At 31.5% G+C, this 11,631-nt stretch overlaps 2 protein-coding genes across 2 annotated transcripts; one reads left to right on the top strand and one right to left on the bottom strand.

Moving 5' to 3' along the window:
- The first annotated feature begins 1,000 nt into the window (after nucleotides 1-1,000).
- On the top strand, nucleotides 1,001-6,398 carry EPC1 (Nucleotide-diphospho-sugar transferases superfamily protein). Its single transcript, XM_039037259.2, has 5 exons — nucleotides 1,001-1,536; nucleotides 3,228-3,624; nucleotides 4,489-4,652; nucleotides 4,755-4,825; nucleotides 5,691-6,398. The coding sequence occupies exons 1-5, from the start codon at nucleotides 1,346-1,348 to the stop codon at nucleotides 5,852-5,854; spliced, it is 987 nt and encodes a 328-aa protein (XP_038893187.1). The 5' UTR covers nucleotides 1,001-1,345; the 3' UTR covers nucleotides 5,855-6,398.
- A 547-nt stretch (nucleotides 6,399-6,945) lies between these two features.
- Nucleotides 6,946-9,721, bottom strand: LOC120081665 (Ribosomal protein L10 family protein). Its single transcript, XM_039036715.2, has 5 exons — nucleotides 9,119-9,721; nucleotides 8,914-8,982; nucleotides 7,875-7,973; nucleotides 7,406-7,798; nucleotides 6,946-7,280 (listed from the first exon to the last, which is right to left on the bottom strand). The coding sequence occupies exons 1-5, from the start codon at nucleotides 9,374-9,376 to the stop codon at nucleotides 7,134-7,136; spliced, it is 966 nt and encodes a 321-aa protein (XP_038892643.1). The 5' UTR covers nucleotides 9,377-9,721; the 3' UTR covers nucleotides 6,946-7,133.
- Between the last annotated feature and the right edge of the window lie 1,910 nt (nucleotides 9,722-11,631).

Raw genomic sequence — 11,631 nt, 5'->3', positions numbered from 1 at the left:
GAAGAAGCAAAAATCGAAGAAAGGGAAGAAAATAAAAATAAAAAGGGATAAGCAAGAACCGAAGAAAAAAAAAAGGAATAAGCAAATACCGAAGAAAGAAAAGAAATTAAAAAAAAGAAAAAAAGAAGGAAAGGAAAGAAAATAAAAAATAAAATAAAGAAGCAAAAATTAGATAAAAGAAATAATAAAATTTAAAAAAAAAAAAAGAGAGAGAGAGGGAGAAGAAGCAAAAATTGAGAAATAAAATAAAATAAAAAATGAAAAAATGGAGGGAAGAAGTAAAAATTGAAGAAGAGAAAGAAAATAAAAAGACTAAAAAAATGTGTACAACAAAATAAAATAAGGGAGAGCGAAATTGGAATTTTAAAAAAAATCAAAAATTGATTAGTCAACTCATCCGTATTTATAAATATTTTAAAGATGTAACATATTTTTAAATTTTTTTTCTCTTATTCTACTATATAGTACAAATATTTAATTATAAATTCAATTGTAGGTGTCATGTAGGATAGGTGCATTACTCCTATCTCAAATTTTATAACAACACAATAGGCTAAAAAGAATCCTTCTGGAGATTATTCCGTCTTCCCAGCCTCCTCTTTAGAAAAAGGTTCACTATACTAATTAAGTTTTAAAAAATAACTTTTAGAAAATAATTAATTTTGAACTTAAAAATAAAAAAGAATGAAAGAACCATACCAATTAAGTTTTCACTATATATGTATCTTTTCCCTTAAAAAACATTAACTATTTTATCATCACCATTAATTAACTCATAGGCAAAATGTCAATGACTGTCTGGTGAGAGTATTAATAATAAAAAAAAAAATCGAGATTAAAGATATAAATTTAGAAATTTTTAACTGAATAGATTCAAAACATAATAACTAACCGTGTAACAATTAAAAACTTAACTAAGGATCAAAAATATCATTGTTAAAAGAAATTAAAAGGTATTTTTTTTGTAACATTTTGTACTTCCACCCAAAGTTAGATTAAATTCTCCCACATCCAAAAAAAATTCAATTAATTAATTAAAGAAATGAAATGAAAAATATATAATTATTACAATAAATGTTATGTTAATCTTCCTTATCAGTTATGAGTAACCATTTTAACCTAAATTATAACATACCCAAATTACAATTACAGTTCTTCATCCCAACATGTCTACTTTTTCCCTTCCGCCATGGAATTCCACGTCAACACCCGCCGTCTAAATTCCGCAACCGCCACTCTTCTTTCACTTTTTCCTGATCGGATTATCTATCCAGATCGGCCGACGCTGGCCGCGTCGCCGGAATGATTCATCGGGAATGAGTTCTGTGTGACTTTCGCCGCCGGAATGAGAGGGAGGTCTTTACGACGTCCGGTGATGATTCAACGGCTTTGGCAAGTCGCCGTCACGATCAAGATCAAGCTTCTTCTGTGTTGTTGCATTGGACTCGCCGTCATCCTCTTCACCGCCCGCGCCTCCGATCTCATGGGATGGACGTCTGACGACGGCGCTTCGGCGCTCCGATACTCTACGCCGCGGTTTGAATTCGAACCCCTTCTTTTTTCGTTCATGAATTTTGTGCTTTTCTTTGGTATGTGATCTTCACGTGAATTGGTTATGATTTCTGGATCTTTGCGTGTTTGTCTCTCATTGGATGAAAATCTAGAAATTATTTAGAATCCAATTTCGTAACCATTTTGTTGGTTGTTTTTTGTTTTTTAAAATTAAATCTATGAATACTATTTCTACCTCTAAATGATTTCTTTTGTTATCCACTTTTAATCCATGGTTTAAAAATTAAGCTAAATTTTGGGAACTAAAAAGAATTGTGGATAAAATAGACTTAATTTTCGAAAACTACCAAATGGAGCCTTAGTTCCCTTTTCTATGATAATAGTTTAAGCCCATTCGACAACCATTTTAGTCTCGTTTGGTAACATTTTTTAGTTCTTTTTTTAGTTTTAAAACGATTTTTTACCATGGTTTATATCTTTAGGAGTTTAATTTTTAATCAAAATTACAAAAAGAAAAAATTTAATTTTTAAAAATTACTTTTTTTTTTTTCAAAATTTGACTTGATTTTTTAAAATATTGGTAAAGTATAGATATCAAAGTTAGAAATTTAGTGGTAAAAAAAGTATTTATAGGCTTGATTTTCAAAAACGAAATAACTACACAGCCTGCATTTGTTGGTTTTAAGTACAAAACTTGAATTATTATCCAAATTACAAAAACGAAAAATAAATTTAGAAGATACTTGTTTTGCTTTTCAAATTTTGACTTGATTTTTAAATATATTAGTAAAAAGTAGATAACAAAACAAGAACTTTAGAGATGAAAGTGGTGTTTATAGATATAGTTTCCAAAAACTAAAAAGGTCAAACTGGAACTTGATTTTTTGTTTTTCTTTTTTTTTTTTTAAAAAAAAGTTATCTTGTTTCTCATAATCTTTTTTACAATAATTTTCATCTATCAAACCTCTGACAATTTCTATACATGGTTTAATGAGGAGTTTATAAGTAAGAATAGTGTTTATAAACTATCACGATATCTTATTATGACTATTGTACCATATAGTTCTAAAAAGATGGTCTAAACTTGTACTTATTTCTAAATAATTAGATTCACGTTTGTCACGTTTAAAACCACTTTAAACATACTTTTAGTTATTCAAAATCAATGTTGTTGTATGTAACTATCGTTTAAATGTGTAAGGATGTGTTTAAGAGTAATTATTAAAATTATTGTAAAAAAACACTCCAAAACATATCCTAAAAATTTGATAAAATCATATTTATCATGTCGAAATTATTTATTTTTTTAAAAAAAAATAAGCCTATTTCATCCACATTTCTTATAATAATTTGCATCTTTTTTAAATACAATAGTTGAATTCTTAGCCAAATTCTAAAACAAAGACAACAATTTGAAAGCTATTTTTTTTAGTTCTCAAAATTTGACTTTTTTTTAAAACTATTGGTGAAAAGTAGATAACAAAAGAAGAAATTTGAAGGTAGAAGTAAAAGTAGAGGGTCTATAAGCATAATTTTAAAAACAAAATGGTTACCAAACGGAACTTTAATGTTTGATTTTACATTTAATGTGATTTTTACATCACCGAAAATAATTTGAAATGATTAAAAGTACATTCAAAAACAAGTTTTTTTGAACAATTTGTAGGCATAGTTTATTGATGAGTTCTTTGTATTATATGAACATGGACTCATAGGAAACGTTATGCAATTCTAATGAACACATGGAAGCGTTATGATCTTTTAAAGAAGTCAATTTCTCACTACACAACATGTTTGGGAGTTGAGTCCATACATATTGTATGGAGTGAACCAGCTCCTCCTCCTGTTTCTTTGGTAAGTTTTCTGCAAGGGACGGCGAAGGCGAATTCCCGAGACGGTCGAGAAGCCGAGCTGAGATTTGAAATGAATGAAGAAGATAGTTTGAACAATAGGTTCAAGGAAATAAAGGGATTGAAAACAGAAGCCATATTTTCAGTAGATGATGATGTTATATTTGGTTGTTCTACTTTGGAGTTTGCTTTTAGTGTTTGGCAAAGTGCCCCTCAGACTATGGTTGGCTTTGTTCCTCGCATGCATTGGATTGATCGCTCGGTATGTTCTTGTCCTATCTCTCCATTCTTTTCTTTTGCATCACCTTCATCATGTTGTTTTGAGTTCAATTATAAATTTACCTTCCCTTTGATAATCATTTAGATTTTAAAGTAAATTTTAAGAAACTATTTTTTTAATTTTAAAAACTTTGTTTCGCTTTTTAAAAACAAATCTAACCAAGAAAATAGATGGAAATAGTATTTATAAGATTAGTTTTCAAAGACCAAAAACAAGATGGTTATCAAACAAGATCTTTAGGATCGTGACTTGGAAGTTTGTGTTAGTTTAGATCTTGAACCTTTTATAGCGTTTATAATCTTAATTTTCAAGAACAAAAAATCAAAATAAAAAACCATATGGTTATGAAACAAGGACTTGACTTTAAATTTTGTGTAAAATAGATCTATGACACGAATTTTGATATCAAATAGGTCAAAACATATTACATATGAAATTTAAAGTTTAAGGAAGTATTAGATCATTAGTAAAATTCAAAGGACTTACACTTTTTAATTTGAGTTTAAAGACCAAGTAAACACAAAGATACATAAAAGTTTGTTTTTATATATTTTTTGTAAAAGCTTTTTTCTAGACATTATTGTCAAAATAAAATAAAAAATAAAAAACCTTAAAACTTTGAAGTTTCTATTCTCCTCTGAAAATCAAATAATATATACTTAATTAAGTACTTGTGACATAAACAATATATACAAATCAATAGGGTGGCATGCATATAAAATACTTGTTAATTAAACCTATAGTGTAATAGAAAATTTCAAATATTAAAGTATGGAAATAAGGGTATATGTATATAAAAGTTGAAATATTTGGTTGATGATTGATGATTGATTATTAGTAATGCAGAAGGGAGAAATGGGGAGATTTAGATATGGAGGATGGTGGTCAGTTTGGTGGACTGGTACTTACAGCATGGTGCTTTCAAAAGCTGCATTTTTCCACTCTAAATATTTGAGTATTTACACTAACCATATGCCTTCTTCCATCAGAGATTATATTACCAAAAACAGGTTTTGTTTTATTAATTTTCATTTTGCAGCTTGCTTTTCCATTAATCTCTTTTATGTCACTTGGTAACTTTGTTGAGATGGTTTGGGATTTGAATTCTTTAGGAACTGTGAAGACATTGCAATGTCTTTTCTTGTTGCTAATGTTAGTGGTGCTCCACCCGTCTGGGTCCAAGGTATGAATTTATCACATTTTGAATAGAGCAATACTTGAATGAATTCTATGCTACATAATTTTTTTAAAATATGTTTCCCGGTTCCTCCTCCATTTCTTGCCTATTCGGAGAATCCTTGTGGGGAATGGGGAATTCTAGTTATGTGGAAAATTTGTGGTTAGATGACCCACTAAGTAAGGTTGCAAACGTAACCCATAATGTAGGCAAAAATATTTTTCTCGGATAAATTACACTTTTAATCTTCAAGTTTGGGATTTATGTATTAGAATAATACTTAAAAGTGCAACTTGGGATGCATCTAAGTACCATGGTCTCCCTTTCTCTACGCAACAAATTGAATTGTCGCGTGACCATTTTTAATTGGATACAGATCGGGCTGCACAATAGATGGGTTCGCTGGGCTGGGCCGCATCCAAGTTTTTTTTTTCTATAAAATATCATTCTCTTCCTCCACCTTCCCTTCGTTGGTGTAGCGTTTTCCCAGTTTCATCATCGATGGCCTTTTTTTTTTTTTTTTTTGGTCCTTTTTACCTTTTATTACTCTTCCATTTTCTTTTATTCTTTTTCTTTGTCATCTTGTTTTTTCTTTTCCATCTCCTTAACCATTTAACAGATTATGTTAGTAAAAGGACCGATAAAAAATCAAGCATTTTTCAAAAGTTGAATTCTTGATTGTTCAATTTTGAAACTTAGAGACTAATTTGACGAAAAACTAAAATTTTAGAAACCCGAAATTACAATTTTACCCATTATTCTTTTTCATGATATGCTTACAAACTATGATGGAAGTAGGTGGTTTAATTTTGTTGATTTGGTGATTGATATATATATAGTTTCATGAATGTAATTTTGTGTGGAAATGCAGGTAAGATATATGAAATAGGGTCGAGTGGAATTAGTAGCTTAGGAGGTCACAGTGAAAGAAGGAGCCAATGTTTGAATATATTTGTTGAAGAATATGGTGGAATTATGCCTTTGCTACCTTCAACTCTCAAGGCTGTTGATAGTCGTCAATTTTGGTCTTGGTAAAAAATCATCCATCCCAATTTTCATTACTAACTTTTACTTTTTACTTCTCTTTTTCTCTTTTCAATCAAGGAAGAACATTATCATTTAGTTTTTACTCTCACTTGGATGTACATTTTTCTTATTCACGGTTTTGTAGCTTTTTCCCTTTTCTGTTTTTTGGTAGTTTTTAATTTTTTATTCATCTTGTCTTCAAATTTTGAGTTTAGATATCATGCATTTAGGACTTGAATGTCATCTTTGTCCTTAGACTGTCGAAATACATATGATTAGATATTCATCATTGGCCTTAGAAGGTCTAAAATTGATCATATAAATATGATTCAAAAATTTTAAAGAGAGACTACATTTGATAAGAAATTATCAAATATAGTACCCGAAAGATTTCATCTTTCAAAACCAGCACCTTCTATCAAGATTTGAATAAAAAGTTGACTTTTTCATCTTATCGATTCTTTTTTGGACTTTCTTGATGAAATCTCACCCCAAATGAACATCGAGATTCTCCTAATTTTACCAAATACATAATCTTTCCAAATTTTATATCAAATAACATCTTTTCCAATTTTCTTCAAATTTATCTTTACCAAATCTTATATTAAAATTTCTATATGTTTCACACAATCTCCCTTTCAATTATGAATTTGCAAAATTTCAAATGAATTTTGAGAAATCAGCTTGTACGAAAATATTCAAAAAGATCTTGCTCAATTTACACCAATTTTCAAATTGATTTACAATTATCTTTTCAATGAAGGCGAGAAAAACTGCCAAGCCGAAAAAACTATTTTAAGAAATTTTTGAAAGGGTGCTCGTTTTAAAAGATTACGAATGTTATTTTTTGGCGATTTTCCAATTCAGTATAGGTAAGTTTTATGATCATAGTTGGTCTTTAGAAAAATTAAGCTTATTTCTTCCAGTTATAAACCATGTTGAAAACTGAGAAATATTTATTATTGTTTTTAGAATTTAACTAATTTCATCAATTAATATAAAAAAAAAATTGACGATTTGGGCAAAAGAAAACAAATCTGGAGTATTAAATCTATTCAAGGTTTTGTTGCATTCAGTTGCACTACTACACTGCTTAAAGATTGGAACAAAAATCTCAAAAAAATTTCAAAAATTAAATAAAGCATTGGTCCTTAACAAAAACCTAAATAACACGTCATTGTAACATTCAGCTGAAATAACTCCAAAAAAAAACATGATGAAAAAACACCCATTGTGAGTCTAAGAGATGCAAAACACAAAAGGTCCTATTATATCTCTAACATACAGATTAATCAAACAAGCTGAAACCCATGTCATCATCAGACTCCTCAGCTGGCTCTTCCTTCTTCTCCTCAACAGCTGCAGCAGCTGCTGGGGCAGCACCAGAATCAGCAGCAGCAGACACAGCCACAGCCACAGCAAATTTGCTGGGATCCTGTGCACGTAAAAGAGAGAAGCAATTGGTAATTTGTCAGCCCCAACAGCCAAAGCAAACTTAATAGATCCCTGTAACAACAATAGCAGCCAATCAATAGAACTCTACAAAATGGAGCAACGTACCTCAAGATACTCTTTAACTTTCTCAGCCTGAGGGAAGGAGTAGTCAGTAGCAACTGCAACAGCAAGAAGATTTTTGTACGCATTGATGAGCATGTGTGGTGCAGCAGCCAGAGTTGGGTATGAAATGGCCAATGAAAGGGATGTAACCATGGAAACACCCAAAGCAAACTTCTCAAGGAGATCATCCTCAGTCAGGTCAAGCACCTCAGGGCTAAAGACTGATCCATTGTCATAAACAGAGAGCACAACAAGACCATATGAGAATGGCCTAATTCCTAGCTTGGCAAGGAGAGCAGCCTCAGAAGATCCAACCTTATCACCCTTCTTAATGAGCTCCACAGGAGTGATAATTTCGACGGTACCCTTGTTAATCTTGGTTGGAATGTTAAGAACCTGTAAGGACAAGAATTCAAAAAGTCAGATTCCATTAATGGAGAAGGGTTACTGCTTTATAATCAAATTTACAAACCTGGAAGAAAGAGGTCTGAGATGGATCAAGCCCTGTGTTGCCTGGTGGGACAATGACATCAATGGGAGCAACCAAACCAACACGAGCAGGAGCTCCGACCTACAAAGTTCAAAAAACATAAGAATAAAGGGGGGGAGGGAACCTAAGCTTCTACGTAATGTCATAAAACAAACATCTCCTCTAGGAAGAAAATTCACCATTCCTAACTCATCGAAGATAAAGAACAATTGATAAAATGCAAAGATAAGATAATTGATTCTATGAAATGCTACTACCAACCCAAAACACTAATGTCACAAGAATGCTTATTCTAAAACAAGAACTTACGCTGCTACATTCACCTAAAAAACTACAAGAGTAAAACCAATACAACAAATAATAACGTGGTTGCAACTCTATGTCCGTAACTCCAATATCTACATGTGTTAAATTGATACAACAAATAATAACAGCCTCAAGACAAATAAGCATGAATACACATACAAGATACAGATACATACTGAAATGTTACGTCATTTCTACAAGAACAAATTCATTAAAATATACATTTTTCAAAATAAATAGCAGTTTTATACAATATCAAAAATTAAAGTCAATAGGTTTATGAATTAATGTGTTTAAAATATTGTGTTTAATGTATTTCATGATCGAAATTATTTATTCCTATCATAAAGTTGTGTCTATTTAATAGGCTTAACAATATGAATACATGACTAACTCATTGAACTCTGATTGACCATATACAACAAGTAGGCATATCTATTGTGTTACATTGTGAACAATTGTGAATTTGTTCATGTGAACTGACAGCAATAACATTTAAGTTTGAAGGAAATTCATGACAAAGAAACGATTACTGACAAGCTCTGATGTGAGAAATTCATCAGAGAGAGAATCATTCAACACTTAGCAAAATGATGCTTAAAATCTAAACATTAATGGGGTGAAACCAATAACGTATTATCTATATGGAAAATTAAGCCAGAGAGAAGCCAATATTATAAACACCAAAAGGAACAGCATAACATAAACTGAATACCTTGTATTTGGCCACCTCTTCACTGACTTCCTTCAAATCACCCTTGGTGAAGATCAAACCAACATTGCCCTATTACAGCCAAACACAGAAACTAAGTCAAAAGCTCCATTTGTGAAGAGAATTAAGAGGCAGGAACTAAAACAAAACGACGATCACATAGAAATGGAAATTTAAACCAAAGTATAAGACCCAAAACTTCACTTACCACAAGAAGGGGAAGAAGGTTGAGGTAAGCCTTGTTTCCAGTTTGCTCAGAGTGTATCCTCACAGAGCGCTTCATCATGGTGTTTTTCCCCATGAGCACAACGGAGTCACCACGGAGACCCTTCCTAATGTTCTGAAGCTGGTTGGATCCAACATTGTCGGCGGCCACAACCAAGACCTGGCTGTACTCATCGAGAAGCTGGCAGAGCTTGGAGTCGTAAGCGACCTTCTTTTCAGCCTTGGTGGGTTTCACAGCCATTGAAATGGGTTTCTGAAGAAAGTTCTAAGATACAAAAAAAAGGGGGGGTTATGGAAGAAAGAAAAAAGCAAAACCGAGGGCCAAGACGAAGCTGAGTGCTCTGCCAAGGCGGACAGCGAAGCTATGCCGTCTCTTTAACCTCTCTGTAATGCTAAGGAGCTTTTTTTAGGGTTTTGGACAACTCCTGGGGAGCTTAGCAGGCTGGTAGAAGATGAAAATGGCCGCCGGTTTGGTTTTTATAGGTAATTTGGGAGTTAGGGTTTCGATTTAACCTAGATCCGACGGTCAGTGTTTATTGTCTAGTGGGCCTTTTGAATTTGCTCGATAGCCCACTAAAACTGGCTTATAATCGAAAGCCTAAATATAAATGGGAATATTATAGATTTGATCCTTTTGGAAACTTATTTTTTGTCGTGTGAATACAAATATGAAAAATATAATATAATAATTAAAACATAAAATAATCAAAATCATGAAATTGGATAATATGAAAATTAGCAGAAGTAGAAATCTCACCAAGAACTTAATGGACATCAAGTATGAATAACTGCATAACACATGAACAACATGAATTGTGGCACATGGCCTTTGGGACACTAAGCAATGGGCACCTATTTTCATCTCAAATTCTTAAGATATTTTATTCCCTTTGAAAAACACACTGACATATTGGATTATTTTGATATCATTCTTTCAAGAAATATCCACTCAGGCGATTGTACCATATCCGTCCTGATTGTTTCAATCCATATAGTGGTCTCTCTAACTTTATTGAATACCATTCCCAGGAAGCTGCATGCAAAATAGCATGTCTACATACAGATGAAGGAAGCTTAGCTCTCATGAGTTAGGAAGCACAAATACTTCTAATTATACAGAGAATCGGTATCAGATACGGATACGTCCAGATACGTAGCAGATACGTGTCTGATACGTAATTTGGAGTATCTTTTTTTTTTTTTTTAATTTTAATTTTCAGATACACGGCTTCCAGATACGTGAAGAGGATAAGTGGATCAATTTTTTGTTTCAAATTTAAGCCCAACCCACAACCCGTTTTATTTTAGTGCACGTTTATGAGTGATTTTAAAATCATCAAAAATCAATTTCTTTTCATTTTTAAAATCACTCGAAACACAATTTTAATTACTCAAAATTAATTTAATTTTCAATTTTACACTTTTAAATGCAATTTTCATATATCAAAATTAGTTTTGAAGAATTAAATATGTTTCACGGTGATTTTGAAAATGACAAAAGTGATTTCAACAATTTTAAAATTACTTCCAAACATAAAAGTTCACTTAAATTGAGCAATCCAAAACAAAATAAATTAAAAATGATAAAACATTAAAAAAATCTTAAAAAAACTAGAAACGTAATTAAATCTTCATTCTTCCATTTTCTCTCACTATTTAAATCATGATTCACACTTTCTTCATCCTCAACTTCATTATTCAATCTTCATCTTCTACTTCTTTCCTACCGTCTACTCCAGCCACTCATCAATCAGTCGACGTTATTGGATTTTTTTTCAAGTTTTCACTCTCTTATTGAATCTATTATAATGTAACTTAAAATATGTATTATAGCAATTAATTAGACATTTTATATATGTGTGTGTGTGTGTGTATATGTATATATATAGATACATGTATATGTATATACATACATGTATCCGTATCATGTATCCATATCTGTATATGTGCTTCTTAGCTCATAAGTAATGGTCTTGCAATTAATTGCAAACATTTTATAAATGATTCTACTAAATCATTTTATGTATGAACATGAGCTACAAAACACTTATCTCAATTGACATACAATAATTATCAAAAGCTCAGGATGTAAATTCACCAGCATTATCAAAACGAATGGTTTTAATTGTATAATTGGGAAATTGTGCTCTTAACTTAATTATTTGAGCAAGTAATATTGCAAATGCAAGATTTCAACTGAATAATAAGCATACATGTGACATTCTGTTGGATGCAACTATTAATACCATAAAATATTTAAATGGTCCACGTGGTGGGTTAATGGGTCCACATATATCACCATGAATTCGTTCTAAAAATGCAAGTGATTCAGTCCCCCACTTTAAATGGTGATGGTATAATTATCAATTTTTCTTGAGAGCAAGCAGCACATGATAATTCATTAGATTGAAGAATCTTTTGGTTCTTCAATGGGTGTCCATTTGAACTTTCAATAACTCTCCTTATCATTATAGATCTCAGATGACCCGGTCATGC

The sequence above is a fragment of the Benincasa hispida genome, chromosome 7, assembly GCF_027475165.1.
Source record: "Benincasa hispida cultivar pf3 chromosome 7, pf3_genome.v1.1, whole genome shotgun sequence".
NCBI lineage: Eukaryota > Viridiplantae > Streptophyta > Magnoliopsida > Cucurbitales > Cucurbitaceae > Benincasa > Benincasa hispida.
Note: the sequence above shows the minus strand (reverse complement) of the source record. Positions and strands in the feature narration are given on the sequence as shown.

What these genes read in the sequence shown, in the direction of transcription:
- LOC120081665 (XM_039036715.2), bottom strand. Translation starts at nt 9,376, where the DNA reads ATGGCTGTGAAACCCACCAAGGCTGAAAAGAAGGTCGCTTACGACTCC. An exon ending in AAGAGGTGGCCAAATACAAG is followed by an intron (nt 7,974 to 8,913) that starts GTATTCAGTTTA and finishes TGAACTTTGTAG; the next exon opens with GTCGGAGCTCCTGCTCGTGT. An exon ending in CTCAGACCTCTTTCTTCCAG is followed by an intron (nt 7,799 to 7,874) that starts GTTTGTAAATTT and finishes TTGTCCTTACAG; the next exon opens with GTTCTTAACATTCCAACCAA.
- EPC1 (XM_039037259.2), top strand. Translation starts at nt 1,346, where the DNA reads ATGAGAGGGAGGTCTTTACGACGTCCGGTGATGATTCAACGGCTTTGG. An exon ending in CTCCGATACTCTACGCCGCG is followed by an intron (nt 1,537 to 3,227) that starts GTTTGAATTCGA and finishes ATGGACTCATAG; the next exon opens with GAAACGTTATGCAATTCTAA. An exon ending in TGCATTGGATTGATCGCTCG is followed by an intron (nt 3,625 to 4,488) that starts GTATGTTCTTGT and finishes TTAGTAATGCAG; the next exon opens with AAGGGAGAAATGGGGAGATT.